This window comes from Saccopteryx leptura, chromosome 13 (genome assembly GCF_036850995.1).
Source record: "Saccopteryx leptura isolate mSacLep1 chromosome 13, mSacLep1_pri_phased_curated, whole genome shotgun sequence".
Classification (NCBI taxonomy): Eukaryota; Metazoa; Chordata; class Mammalia; order Chiroptera; family Emballonuridae; genus Saccopteryx; species Saccopteryx leptura.
Genome location: NC_089515.1, coordinates 47297721 through 47312670, shown reverse-complemented (window position 1 = coordinate 47312670; position 14950 = coordinate 47297721). Strand labels below are relative to the sequence as shown.

General features: G+C 50.1%; 1 protein-coding gene across 4 annotated transcripts in view; it reads left to right on the top strand.

Moving 5' to 3' along the window:
- The window catches only part of AGBL1 (AGBL carboxypeptidase 1), an 822308-nt gene that overhangs the window by 118987 nt on the left and 688371 nt on the right, over positions 1–14950 (top strand). For all 4 annotated transcript variants that reach the window (XM_066355294.1, XM_066355295.1, XM_066355296.1 and 1 more), the window contains 2 exons: positions 8953–9161; positions 14173–14338. In XM_066355294.1, coding sequence (XP_066211391.1) covers positions 8953–9161; positions 14173–14338 — 375 coding nt within the window. The remainder of the gene's footprint in view (positions 1–8952; positions 9162–14172; positions 14339–14950) is intronic.

The following is a 14950-nucleotide window of genomic DNA, read 5'->3' as shown; positions in this document are numbered from 1 at the left end:
CAGTAGTTGCTAAGTGAGTGTTTTTTGAATGAATTGGCGGTGGTGCCTGGAATTTGGGTGGATGAGCATGGTCTGGGTTGATAATTTCATATGTGTCTCGCCACAGCAGGACCAAGTGTTTCTGTTTGTTTGCATATGCAGAGCAAACCTCTTAAGTGATCATTCTTGTTGGGAAACAGCTCATTTTAGAGACTTTTCAAACTAACACTTTTTAAAAATCCACATTTTTTTCAAATCTAGCATGTTATTGACTTTAAAATGCCCATACCTCCATTTTTGAGAGAGAGAGAGACAGAGACAGAGAGAGAGAGATGAGAAGCATTAATTCTTTGTTGAGGCATCTTAGTTGTTCATTGATTGCTTTTCATATGTGCCTTGATGGGGGGGGGGCTACAGCAGAGCTAATGATCCCTTGCTCAAGCCAGCGACCTTGAGCTCAAGTCAACAGCCTTGAGATCATGTCCATAATCCTGCACTCAAGCCAGGGACTCCATGCTCAAGCTGGCAAGCCTGCATTCAAGCTGACGAGCCTGTACTCAAGCCGATGACCTCCGGGTTTCAAACTGGGGACCTCAGTGTCCCAGGTTGATGCTCCATCCACTGTGCCACCACCAGTCAGGCTAAGATGCCCCATTTTTTATGTGCCATTAAGAGTGGAAAAACATTGCCAGTCATAACAGAAACACCGTTGCTGGTAAGAAGCACCTTCATTTTGGAAATGTTAAATGTGAAAAACACATGGCTTAGAATCAGTAAGGTACAAGATGTGACTGACTCCTTACATGGGCTGCAGAGTGCGGAATCGGAGGAGGTGGAGCCCGGAGGATGTGACATTGCAGCCTGATGCCCTCCCGTGGACACGGGCTCCTCTGAGGACTGGACATAGAGCTGGGGTGTGCAGGGGAGGAAAAAGATGGGGTTTTGGAGGCACTTCTGAGAGTGGAGAAATGTCTATGGTTTGGGAATGTGTCAGTGGAAAGGTACTTAAAGGACTTGGTGATTTAAAAAACAAAAACAAAACCAAAACGTAGATGAGTCTAGATTTAAAACTGCTCTGAAGGATGGAGCGTCTCTTAGCCTGCTCAGCCTCTCTTTCCAGAGCTTAGGAAAAACATCTTTAATTTTATGAAGGCAGTCACTGGGAAAACAAGATTTGCCTGAAACCTGAATTTGCTTTATAGCCACGTTCCCTGAAATGCATCTATTCTACAAAGAGGGGAGAAGAAAACATACCTGCAAGCTAATTCTATATCATTATTCTTATTTGAGCTAATAATAATTGCATATAATTTCCATTACCAGTGACATTAAGATTAGTTGTATGTCAGCACATAGATGGCTGCCGTTCCTTTGTGGGTTGGCCACGGCTAGAGAGGGGCCCAGGGAGAGCTGAGTCACCCCCATCTTCCGACCGCATTTCACTTGCGTTCGGGACCTGCTTCTGGGCTTGGGTGTCTGGATGCCTCTTACTCATCCCCTCCAATGACTGGAAGAACCATAGGCCATTTATTTTAACCTTCAAGGCTTCTTGAGTTTCCTATTAAAAATCAACCCTTGCCCTGGCTGGATGCTCAGTTGGTTAGAGCATCATCCTAAAGCACAGAGGTTGCTGGTTCAATACTTGGTCAGGGCACGTACAGGAGCAGATCGATGTTCTTGTCTCTCTCCCTCTCTCTCTCTATTTCCTGTCTTGCTAAAATCAATCAATCATAATAAAAAAAAATTAAAAGATCAACCCTCACCACAATTTTTGGGGCCTGGGAGGAAGGGAGGGGCGGAGAAAATGGACGAGGGAGGTTGAGCGGAGGGATGACCCAGGTGAAGTTTGGCTGAAAGTGTCTCCCGCCAAAGCCCCTGAGGTTTATGTCTCCACTGGCTTTGTCTCCATTAGCCTCTCAGAACTCTTCCTGAAAAAGCCAGTTCCCCTGCTAACAGGCCAAGGTCTTTTTCTCGGTGGACAGCAGTGCATACTGCCCTAACCAGCGGCAAGAGCTTGGGGAACAGCAACCTGGGATATCGGCTTGGAGGCAGCTGTGGGTGCCCTTTGACTCCTAGAGACATCACTTATAAGCTCTGCGGACTTCGGTTAATTTCTCTCCCTGTCTTCATTTGTAAAAGTAGAAAAATAAGGCTTATCTCAAAGCTTTTCCATGAGATAAATGAGATAATCATGTAAAATGATTAGCCCAGCACCCAGCACACCGGAAGCCATCAGTAAATAAATGCTCCGTAACTGTAACTGGTGTTAGGCTGGCAACCAGGGCAGCTCCTTGTTCACATAACTCCATCTAGAAGGCTGGATAAAAGTCTCCTTTGTCTCGAATATCTTCTGTATGGACTCCTGGAAAGACCACTGAAATAATCTGTTGCAAAGAGTAACAAGTATGTTGCTTCGTGAAGTTAGAGTCACCATTATCTTGATATTTAATAGCGTCTCCAAAGGCAGAGTTCAGGGGTGGAATGTTTAGGGCAGTGGTAGTCAACCTGGTTCCTACCGCCCACTAGGGAGCGCTCCAGCTTTCATGGTGGGCGGTAGCGGAGCAACCAAAGTATAAATAAAAAGATTTAACTATAGTAAGTTGTTTTATAAAGATTTATTCTGCCAAACTTAGCAAAAATCCGACAAAGTACTTGGTAATTATTATTATATGCTTTAACTTGCTGTAACTCTGCTTTATAAATTTTATAGAGTAAAGTGACTTCCCTACTTTATAAATCACCATGACTGTGGAACCAGTGGGCAGTTAGAAAATTTTACTACTAACAGAGATACAAGAGTGGGTGGTAGGTTTAAAAAGGTTGACTACCCCTGGTTCAGAGTGTGGGTGCTGAAGTGGGGTCTTCAGTGGGGGTCCTGACCGACAGCAGACAGTGTTGGTGGGATAACTGCTCAGGGCTGGGGGACACAATGAGGAGAGTGTTTAGAAGCAAACCTTGGAGAGTAAACGGGAGTTCAATAAGCCAGTTGAGGGGTCTTCTATTCTGGGAAAGGGGCTGCCACCATGAAAAGGATTCACTGAATTGTTGGTAGTTCACATGAATGGATTTTCATGGTGTTGCTGAAACGAGAATGCTCCTAATCTCTCTGGGCAAGAGTTTCTTGGGCTGGCGATGTGTATGCTGTGTGTCTGAGGGTGATCTGCGTTCTGAAGAATGGAAGGGGCCTGAAATCTTGTATGTACAGCATTCTTACTCAGATATGCCTTATCAAAAGCGAGAGTGGGCTATTAAACACTTAATCCTGACCCATCAAGGGGGTCTTAAGGGCCCAAACCAGTCTTGTAAAAGCGCTATATCGTATTGAGGCCCAACTGAAGTACATTTTGCCAGAGGGAACTGTAAAGGTGTACCTCACGGACGCTGTCTGTAAGAACAGCTGGGATAAAGGGGGTATGATCTTTACTGTGTTTTATTGAGGTATCTGAGGACCAACAGACAGCAACATGGTAACCAGTTAGGGTATGAGGTCTATGACATTACATGGGGATTGAAGAACCTTGAAATTATAAATTTTACTTCTTTGAAAGTTTTCCTTGGACTGCTCTTACTGGAGAAAGGTGTGCAAAGCTAGGATGTTGTTTCCATGGGGAAGGTCATTACTATTTATTGAGCACATACTTAGTGCCGGGGGGGCTGTGCTAGGCATTCAATGGTCTTACAAGGCTGATGCTTTAATTTTCTGTCTCTTGCTTTAATATTTGAAGATGGTAGAAATATAGTTCAGAAAGGCTAAGTCACCTCATTGCGATTACCCAAACCAGGAAGTGATAGAGCTAGAATTCAAATTGCAGCTGCGTGACCCTGCAGTTCCTGTTCTCGCATGAGTCTGTCAAAAGGAATATGTTCATATCCTGAGCATGTGGCACGTAGTTGTCCATGATAATTGATGGGAAGTTGGGATAATAAATAGATGACAATTATAAAAGGCAACAGGTATCGAGCTATCGGCTTTAGGTGTCATCGTGTTTGATTTTCTTAACAACTCCAGGCGGGAGGGATTCTTCCTCATTGCTTTTCAGACAGAGATAGAGGGATGGAGTTGTGAGGTAACACGCTCAGGGGCGTGCAGCTGGAAGGTGCAGGGCTCAGGGCCATGTGCACGGCCTCCAGGAAGGACGCTGGCTGCTGTAGCCCGCCCACCCGCTATGGAGCAGGCTTAGCAAGGCCTTGAAGGGCACCTGAGCCCCTGAGCCTGCTAAAGGCGACCGCAGAGGTCCGCACGAGTGGGCACGTCCCCTTCCCAGAGCTGTGGCTCTCCGGGCGTCCAGCTCCTGACTCCACTGCAGGTCCCCACAGTTCCTCAGAGTTCATTGTAGAAAATGTGAGGGAGAAAAGCCACAAAAAATCCCAAATCAGATCGAAAAGCTCTAAAGCAAATAGAACCCCCCCCCCCCATCCTCCTCTGCCATAGGTACTACTGATATCTTGAAATACTCCCTTCCAGGTTTTTTTTTTTCTTTTTATCTATTGTAAAGGTAAAATGGGGCTCAATCATATTTCAGACTGAGAATTAGCTACAGACGGACCCTGGGAGGATACTTACTATCTGGAGAGGGAGGTAGAAATAGTAGATGGTAAGAGGGTCAGTCGGAGGTGGGGACAAGCGTGAGTTCATGGATTCGCCAAAGGAAAGCTGACCAGATGAGACCGTCAGCAGGGTGCCCCTAGGGAGGGGCTGTGCGGACAGGTCACCGAGAATGCCTGGGTGACGGAGGAGGATTGGGGTGGGGTGTCACAGCCCTTAGAAGTCCTCCCTGTTCATCCCACCCCTATATTCTTGCTAGTTTAAGATAAACCAAATCTACTTAGGGAATTTAAAATAATAAAATTTTTATTTTTAAATTAAGAAACATGGCCCTGGCCAGTTGGTTCAGTGGTAAAGTGTCAGCCCGGTGTGTGGGAGTCCTGGGTTCGATCCCTGGTCAGGGCACACAGGAGAAGCGGCCATCTGCTTCTCTGCCCCCACTCCTCTCTCTCTCTTTTTCTCTCTCTCTCTCTCTCCCTCTCCCTTTTCTCCCCTCCTGTCCCATAGCCATGGCTTGAATGTCTTGAGCAATTTGACCCCGGGCACTGATGATGGCTCTATGGCTTTGCTTCAGGCACTGCAATGGTTCTGTTCCAAGCAATGGAGCTGTACCCCCAGATGGACAGAGCATCGGCCCCTAGTGGGCTTGCCAGGTGGATCCTGGTCCAGACACATGCGGGATTCTGTCTCTGCCTCCTTGCCTATCAATAATAATAGTAAAAAAGAAACAGGCCCTGGCCGGTTGGCTCAGTTGATAGAGCATAGGCCTGGCATGTGGAAGTCTCGGCTTCAATTCCCAGCCAGGGCACACAGAAGTGACCATCTGCTTCTCCACCCTTCTCCTTCCCTCTTTTCTCTTTCTCTCTCTCTTCTCCTCCCGCAGCCATGGCTTGATCGGTTCAAGCACATAAGCCCTGGCCCCAGGCACTAAGGATGGCTCTGAGGAGCCTCTGCCCCAAGCGCAAAAACTAGCTCAGTTGCATTGGCCACAGATGGGGTTACTGGGTGGATCCCAGTTGGGGCTCATGTGGGAGTCTGTCTCTGTATCTCCCCTCCTCTCACTTGGAAAAGAAGAAAAAAAAGAAAAGGAAACAGGATTTTCCCCCCTAAGAATCTTAGGAGGAAGCCATTTATGTAAGCAAACTAAAGGGCAGCCGGTCTTTTTTGAAAAGAATTGGGGGACTGGGAGCCCCCTTCCGCCCCTATCCCTGAGCTCACCCCAGACAATGTTTGAAACATCTCATTTTTCCTTCACTGTTTGGGTTCCCTTGGAGAAGCGTGTTTTCTGCTCAGACCTTCCGGAATTCCTCCAAGGAGCTGACCGCAGTGACTCGCGTTCCATCCTCTGGCTTCTCTCTCCGTGTGTTCTTCCTCAGTGTGATGAATCTCCTCTGGTCAGATTTTAGACAAGTGTGGACTTTTCCAAACTCCTGGAGCTGGAGCCGTTCTGGAGGAGGACTGACTGGGTGGGGCAGTGGGCGGTAGAGCAGAGGTGCAGCTCTTTTAGGCAGTATTAGTAAACATGAAAGCTTATTGAGGATTACTAGGAAATCATGAATAGGTCATTGGGATCTGATAAGGGATTTTTTTCTCTCAGAAAATTAAAGATTTTTCCCCCTATTATCCCGTCTTACCCCCTAAAAGCATGAAGGTCATTAGGATAACACCCTTAAACAGATAAAAGGCAGACGTCCTAACCGCCCGCTGCCCACGGGGCCCCTGGGCACTGTGTTTGCCATTCTGGTATCTTTTCAGCAGACGATTCTTTCCTTTAATACCTCCTACTTAATCATCAATTTTCTTCTAAGCATCAGATACTGGGCAGGCTGAAACCTCATTCCGGCAGTAGAGAGCTCGTGAGTGCTCTGTGGCCAGGACTGGCCAAGGAGAGAAAGATTTCTTGATACAGAAGAATAATTCATTAGAGGAAGTAATGAAGGCAATTTAAACCTTCCACAAACATATCACCCAGTGAATAAAGCTCATCACTCTCGGTTCGGGGCCACGGCTGAGTGAAACGTTGAAAAAGGCGAAAAGAAAAAAAATCCACTGAAAAAATGGGTCAAAAATCTCAGTGTGGCTCAGTCAAGCCTGACAATTTAGAATTTGACAAACAAGCAGGGGGAAAAAATTTGTTAATTTTAAGAGAAAACCCTTCCAGCATAAAGCACTGAATTTTTATGTTATTATTTTCTTTTTTCATTCATGAGCACTTACATGGTCTGAGGGAAAAATCCGACTTTGAGCTGAAATTTGTGCTTCTCCAATTACAGCTCAGGGGATCGCTCTTAAACCCACTCAGCCAGAGGCATTATTGTCAGAGAACCAGTGTGAACAGATTGGATAATGGAGAACTCCAGTGATGGGCGGGGCAGAGCTGCGAGGATTGGGCATTGGTGCCCAGACTGAGAGCCGGCTGGGTCGCGTCCTGCAGACTGGGAATCTCCCGGGCGAGGCTGAACAGGCGCAGCACCCTGGAGCTCCAGGATTTCACATGACCGGGGCGGGTATTAGTACCGAGAGGGGTCTCTTAGACTCCTGCCCCCACCCTGTGTTTCTCCAAAGAGAACTTCAACTCTATCTTAGGAAAATTATGAAATCATCCACTTATCCCGTGAGATGGGTCTCACGAGAGGTCTCAACCACAATCATTCAGCTAACAAAGGGAAATCAATCATTGTGTTAAAGATGTAAAAGAGGTGAAGGAACCATGACAGGTGACAGCAGCTCTCCGCCAGGTGTCAGAAAGCCCGCTCCACATCATCCCGCTGGGCACCTTCCCACCTCTCCCTGCACTCTGCAGTGCCCGGCTCCTCACTCACCACCCTCCACCCTCTCCCTGCACTCTGCAGTGCCCGGCTCCTCACTCACCACCCTCCACCCTCTCCCTGCACTCTGCAGTACCCGGCTCCTCACTCACCACCCTCCACCCTCTCCCTGCACTCTGCAGTGCCCGGCTCCTCACTCACCACCCTCCACCCTCTCCCTGCACTCTGCAGTGCCCGGCTCCTCACTCACCACCCTCCACCCTCTCCCTGCACTCTGCAGTGCCCGGCTCCTCACTCACCACCCTCCACCCTCTCCCTGCACTCTGCAGTGCCCGGCTCCTCACTCACCACCCTCCACCCTCTCCCTGCACTCTGCAGTGCCCGGCTCCTCACTCACCACCCTCCACCCTCTCCCTGCACTCTGCAGTGCCCGGCTCCTCACTCACCACCCTCCACCCTCTCCCTGCACTCTGCAGTGCCCGGCTCCTCACTCACCACCCTCCATCCTCTCCCTGCACTCTGCAGTGCCCGGCTCCTCACTCACCCTCCACCCTCTCCCTGCACTCTGCAGTGCCCGGCTCCTCACCACCCTCCATCCCCTTGCTGGGCAGCCTGGACTGCGGAGAATTCCTTTGTTGAACTGCCTCAGTCCCCTGATATCCATTAACGGGCTTCCATCCTCTGGAGGAAAAACACGCGATGGCTGTCTTACATGGGACGGCCTTTCTAGTGTTCCATCTCACTCAGTGTCTTTTCCTTCCCGACAGAAACCTTACAGTTTGCTCAACCCAGGGACATGTCCTGAGTCCACTGAGACGTATGGAAGAATGGAAACCAGTTTCTCTTCCTCTTCCTTTCTTTCTCCCATACACAACTATATTTTTTTCCTAAAGAATAAGTTTCATTTTCACACTCCAATTCTAAATTTCCTAAAAACAATGATACTCTCTCCCATAACCACCGTTTATCGAAATCTAACATACATTGATGCAATACCACCAGTTAATCTCCAGGCCTCGTTCAAATTTTATCAATTGCCTTTAGAATTTTTTTTAAAAAATTATTTATTAATTTGAGAGAGAAAGGAAGGGAGAGAGAGACAGACAAGCAGAAACGTCAACTTGTTTCTGTACGTGCCCTGGAATCGAACCCGCGACCTTGGTGTATCGGATGATGTTCTTATCCAACTGGGCTACCCGGTCAGGTTATCAATTGCAAGGGTGGAAAACATGCTTTGTGGCCCAGGATATAAGTTTTAATTAGGTATTGTTCTTAAGTGTCATATATTTTTAGTCTCCCTTAGCTCAATTCCTCAGTCCTTTTTTTTTCTTCCTGCCTTTCATGGTCTTGACACTTTTGAAAGGTATAGATCAGGTATTTTGCAGCATGTCCCTCATTTGGGGTTTGCCAGTTTTTCTCCTGGTTGAATTCAGCGCACGCATTTTGGGCAGGAATGCTGTCTTAGTGACGCTGTGCCTCATATCTGGTGCAGCACTTTGATCACGCGACTGAGGTGACAGCTGCCAGTTTTCTTCACTGGAAAGTTATTATTATTCCCCCTCTAATTAACAAGTATTTTTGGGGGGTACACTGGGACATCTGCAGGCAGGTGCCCCCAGGAGAGCCGGTGACTGACATCCCGTTTCCCACTGGTTGCAGAGTCAAACAGCCGCAGGGCGGTGAACAGAGGCTACGTCACCAGCTTGCTCCGGCTGCACCAGGACTGGCACGGCCACGACACGGCCAACGCGTACGTGCTGATCCGCCGGGCACTGCTGCTCTGCCTCAAGCACATCGCTGCCCTCCGGTCGGGCAGGGAGGCCTTCCTGGCGGCTCAGGGCATGGAGATCCTCTTCAGCACCACACAGGTAATCGGCGTTGGGGTCGCCTCTGCGTTGGCCGACCGCTGAAGGTCGTCATTTAAGAGTCATCCCTAACAGAGCCGGGGAAACCGCAGTACGCTCCTTGCTGCCTGCTAGGGGCAGGTGCTCGGGACTCAAAGCCTCACTGCTTCACTCACACGCATCGGTTCATCTCCTCAGTACTTATTTACCGGGTACACACTATGGTGCAATGGTTAAGAGTTGGCTTTCAAGCTAGAGATCCTGGGTTCGAGTCCAGCCTCAGTGCCTACAGCTATCAAACTATGAAGCTACCCAAAGTCTCTGGGCCTCGAGTTTCTTCTCCTCTTCTTTCTCCTCCTTCTCCTCTTCCTTCTCTTCCTTCTTCTGCCTCCCCCTCCCCCTCTCCCTCCCGCCCTCCTCCTCCCCCTCCTACTTCCCTTTTCTTCCTCCTCTTCTACCTCCTCCACCTCCTCCTTCTTCTTTAAATAGAAGTGATAAAATTTGGTTGTTAGCCCTGGCCGGTTGATTCAGTGGTAGAGTGTCGGCCTGGCGTGTGGATGTACTGGGTTTGATTCCCAGTCAGGGCACACAGGAGAAGTGACCATCTGCTTCTCCCCTCCTCCTCCCCCTTTTCTCTCTCTCTCTCTCTCTTTTCTCTCTCTTTCTCTCTCTCTCTCTCTCCCCCTCCCACAGCCATGGCTTGATTGGTTTGAGTGCATCAGCCCCAGGTGCTGAGGATGGCTCTGTGGAGCTTTCACCTCAGGTGCTAAAAATAGCTCAGTTGTAAGCGTGGCCCAGGTGGGCAGAGCACTGGCCCCAGGTAGGGGTTGCCAGGTGGATTCTTGTCAGGACACATGAAGGAATCTGTCTCTCTAACTCCCCTCCTCTCACTTGGAAAAAGAAGAAAAAAAAAATCTGGTTGTTGTGTGGCCTAAGGAAGTAAATGTAGAAAATGCCTTGTGCTTAGCAAAGTGCTTGCCATGACATAACTGCTTTCTCAGTGTGTGCATAGTAATATCGGAATAATTAGCACTGTGGAACCTGGTGGGGATGGGACCCACAAGACCCCTGATCCTGTGGGGCAAACATTCCAGTGGGAGAGTCGGTCACCAAGATAGCAAAGAATTCCACGAGGCAGATAATTTCATATCGCTCTGAGAAATCGATCAGGTGAGGTCAGAGGTCTGCAGTGACTACCATAAGCAGGGCGTGGGGGCGGGGAGAAGGTGCTCTATGACAGGCTAAGTCTCTGAGCTGGTGACAGCTCAGCTGAGACCTGAGTTGCCAAAGGAGCGGGCCGTGGCTGGCTGCAGAGGAAGAGTTTTCCAGGCACAGGGAACGCCACCTGCATGATCCACTACCTGCCTGCACCCTCGTGGAGTATGTGTTCAGGGTTTCCCAGAATTCAACCCAAATAACAAATTCCTTCATTTCCCCTGCTGAGGGCTAATTGAAACACCACTGTGCGAGATGACACACACCCTCTCTATCAGGGATGTGACCCTCACCCCAGCATCCGCCACCCGCTCACCCCCCTCTTCCTGGGCTCCGGGCAGCCATGTTTCACGCCCATTATGTTTTTTGCTGTCTGTTGTCCTATTAGTAAGTTTCTGTTCACCCTCCATCGTCCTCTTTGCCTTTCTCTGGACGACCCCCGGTCTGCCTCTACCTGAGTACGTCCGAGGTAATGGAGCAGTTGATGAGGGTGTTGCTTCCCATCCATGGTGTCTACAGACATTTCCTATTAAAAATAAAAAACAAAACAGCTGTCCCTCCTCTAAATGATCACAGCTCCGGCTGTACACCGACACCTAGCATTCCATCTGCAGTCACCCCGGGTTTCTCTCCACCGTTGCAGCTTTCAGAGCGTCTCAGTCACGAAGTAGCACGTTCTGTCCCACCGGAGGAGGAAGTGCTGTGGATTTGTCCCGGCCTCCCCGTGCTGTGCAAGCCCGTGTCGCCCCAAAGCTCTGCTCCCTCCCAGTCCTAGCGCGACACCCCTGCACTGCCGACGCCTCACAGCCCCCAACTCCAGCTCACGTGTTTCCGCCAGTGCCCCTGCCCTCTGTGTTTTTGGCTGTTTGTCTGGTGTTAAAAAACCAAACCAAACGATGAAAAGGGCAATAAAGGAAGAAGAAGGTGACCCCAGAGGGCCACGGCTACGGGAAGAAGAGGGTGGAAAAAGTGCCAAGGGAGGCCCAGGCCTGGCAGCGGCCGTGCGCCCAGGGGCGGGGTCTCAAAAGCAGGTCCGGGAAGGCCTCGACTGCCCACCCCCGGAAGCACACTGGTGCGTGCCACGCCTCCAGGGACTGCGGGGGTGGGGGGTGGGGGGTGGAGGCAGAACCTGCCCCGGGGGGCCGGGCCTCCCAGGCCCTGGCTGTGGACGCAGGGACCATTGCGGCCGGCCGTGCTGCAGTCTGAGCGGCCTGTCTCTCCCCCCCCTCCCTCGCTCCCCTCTCCCACCAGAGTGGGGCTCGCGAGTCAGCGTGGGAACCCTGGATCTGGTCGTGTCATCTCAGTGGCTGTTGCACATTCGCTGCGGCTGCTGCTGCTGCAGCTGATGGTGATGATGACAATGATGATGATGATGACGATGATGATGGAGGTGGTAACAGTGTGAAGGGGAGGAGAGATTGGTACTGTGCGCTTACCATGGCCTGGGGCTGGCCTAACAGTTTACACAGACCCTCTGATTTCAACACGTGCAAGGGTCTGACAGCAGCGGTCTCCCTCGGTCCCTGCCTCTGTCCCCTGCACCTGCGGCTCTCCAACTTGAGCATGCGTCAGTCACCGAAGGCTGTGAGGGCCCTGGTCTCAGAGCGCACGAGTCTGCATTTGTAACGGGTCCTGCACGGTGCTGATGCTGCTGGTCTGGGAGTCACACTTTGAAAGCTGCCGTCCTGAACGGTTTTTATTGGTGTTTCTGACGTGACTGCAAACCTCCTGGGCAGGAGAGTGGCTGGGAAAGGACTCTTTTCGAGTCCCTCCCACAGCCTTCATCATATTGTTCTGTGCCTTCCTGCTGAGGCTACTGCTTGCAGGGTCTCTGTCTCTCAGTGACCCGCCTCTCGGTTTCCTGGGTCATATTCTTTTTTTTTTTTTTTTTTTCATTTTTCTGAAGCTGGAAACAGGGAGAGACAGTCAGACAGACTCCCGCATGCGCCCGACCGGGATCCACCCGGCACGCCCACCAGGGGCGATGCTCTGCCCACCAGGGGGCGATGCTCTGCCCATCCTGGGCGTCGCCATGTTGCGACCAGAGCCACTCTAGCGCCTGAGGCAGAAGCCACAGAGCCATCCCCAGCGCCTGAGCCATCTTTGCTCCAATGGAGCCTTGGCTGCGGGAGGGGAAGAGAGAGACAGAGAGGAAAGTGCGGCGGAGGGGTGGAGAAGCAAATGGGCGCTTCTCCTGTGTGCCCTGGCCGGGAATCGAACCCGGGTCCTCCGCACGCTTGGCCGACGCTCTACCGCTGAGCCAACCGGCCAGGGCCCTGGGTCACATTCTTGCACGGAACCGCTAACCATCCGTCCCATGCTGAGAGGGTCAGGTTGTCCGTAGTGCAACGAGGGTGCTGTGTGATGTCATGGGGTCTCGTTGGAGCCGATGAGGAAGCAGGCAGAGGAGGACAGTTGGACTGTAAGGTTAACAGAGAGCCCCTGTGAGGATGCCCGAAAACTATCTGAGATAGTTAGGAATTTGGAGAAAGGGGTCATCACAGATTGGCTCTCCACCCCTATGATTGGCGCTTGGCACGTGACCTGTGATCGGCCATCTGCCTCTCCTCTCTTCCTCCTCCCCGCATCATTCTCTCCTCTTCCGGAGGCTGATACTTTTCACTGAGTGCTTGAAATCATCTGACTCATTCCAGCGGCTGAAATAGCCTCAATTAATTTATTTTCTGCTGTTGGTTCAGGACAGCTGCTTGGTACCAGTTGAGCACACAGAAGGGGAGACAGCGTTCTTGATTATATATATTAAGACATTGCTGTTTTGAAAGGTGGCTTACTTTGATCATAGCTCAGAGTCATGTGGGTAGCTTGAATTTATGGCTTAGTTGGAATTTATGGCTTCATTTCTATTCAATGTTTTTTCTTTGCATTCTTCCACGCAGAGCTACCTATAATACGGGCCCAAAGACCCCGTAGTGTGACCTCACCATAGTCACTCTGCCCTGTGGCAGGCTCTCAGCCTCCTCCGTATCTACTGCCATGACTTGTCGGCCTCAGAGCTTTCCAGAAACCCCTGGGATTACCAGACTGCAGGCTTACACTCCTCACTTTCTGGGCCACATCAGTAGTAGACAAAACACTTCCCAAGAGACGGAAGAGAATGACCAGAGAGAGAACCAAGCTCCTCTGAGCTCCCTCTCCCTCAATGCAGGAAACTCACTCTCCCATTTTCCAGTGTCTGCAAAGGAGCCTCCTGTCACGTTCCATCAGTATCAAAATGTTCCATCTGCAAAACCCAAGTTTTCTTTGTTTTGGGTGGGTCCCGAGAGGGGTCAATACTGTGGGCTTTGCAAAGAGGCCTGTTATTCAATGTAGGTGCTTGGGATTCACTTAGTCTCTTCTTCTGACTTCATAACTCATCCTTTCCTCTCTGTTTTTCTCTCTGGGTGGCCGGTGGGAGACAAAGTACGACTTCCCTCAGGGATGGGAGCTCCTCATTCTCTAATCTGGGCAGTCATTTACAGTGGCACCTGGGTCGCCAAACGAGACACCCCCCTCCCTCCCCCCAGCCATCCCGGACCACGTGTCCTCTCGGGGGCGTCCCTTGGAAGACCCAGGTTTACAGTCAGACTCAGTTTATTTCCATGGCAAAGGACTGTGAAAAGAGAAAGAAAAATTCCATTTATACACCGGGCCAGATTCTACACGAGACCAAATGCGACACGGCGACGTTCACATTAGACATTCTGCATGCGGAGTGTTTACTGTCCAGGTCGCCGATGTGTCATTTGTCACCTGAAATACTGTCACAACAAAGGGACACTACACAAGACGCTGTGTCTGACATAATCTTCCCTTTGTTCAGAACGCTCTGGACGATAGAAGCTTGGAACCCGTCATCTCCGTCGCGCTTCAGGTCCTGAGGCAGTGCTACCCGAAGAGTCCCCTGCCCCTGGTGGCGGCCAGCAGTGCCTACGCCTTCCCGGCCCGCGGGAGCCTCCCCTCAGCGCCGCCGCGCGCTCCTGCTGAAGGTACAGTCCACGGGGTCTCTGGGCTCCGCAACAAGTGGTCACATTTTGGTAATATTTCAGATGAATGTAGATGAAAGGACAGTCGGTTCTTTTACTGGCCAACTGTGATTGGCCAGTAACCTCATTAGAAACATGTATGTAAAAGCAAGGTTTTCATATCCTGAGTGATCAGATACCAAGCTCTCTTATTTTGTCTGTAATTATTGACTGTTGCCACTTTGCCTGGTAGCTGGTGAAGGCCTGCACAGTGATCTCAGCTAATTAAAAAGAAACAAATCTATTTACAATCCCATGATCCAGTCCCTCCACTGGACTGACTGCTACTGGAATTAATTTCCCCGAAGGATAAAATTGAAATAAAACTTTTGCTATTTAAAACCTCATGCTAGTCATATTAGAATACAGGCAGTCCCTGGGTTAGGGATGAGATGGGTTCTGTAGGTTTGAAGATGTTTAAGTATTTATATGCAGAGAAAGGTAAAAATAAATACTATGTTAGGACACACATCCAAGTTGTATTTGATAGGTAAATATACCTGTCCCAGCTTACCTACAATTCCAACTTAAGAACAATCCTACAGACCCTATCTCGTCTGTAACCCAGGGACTGCC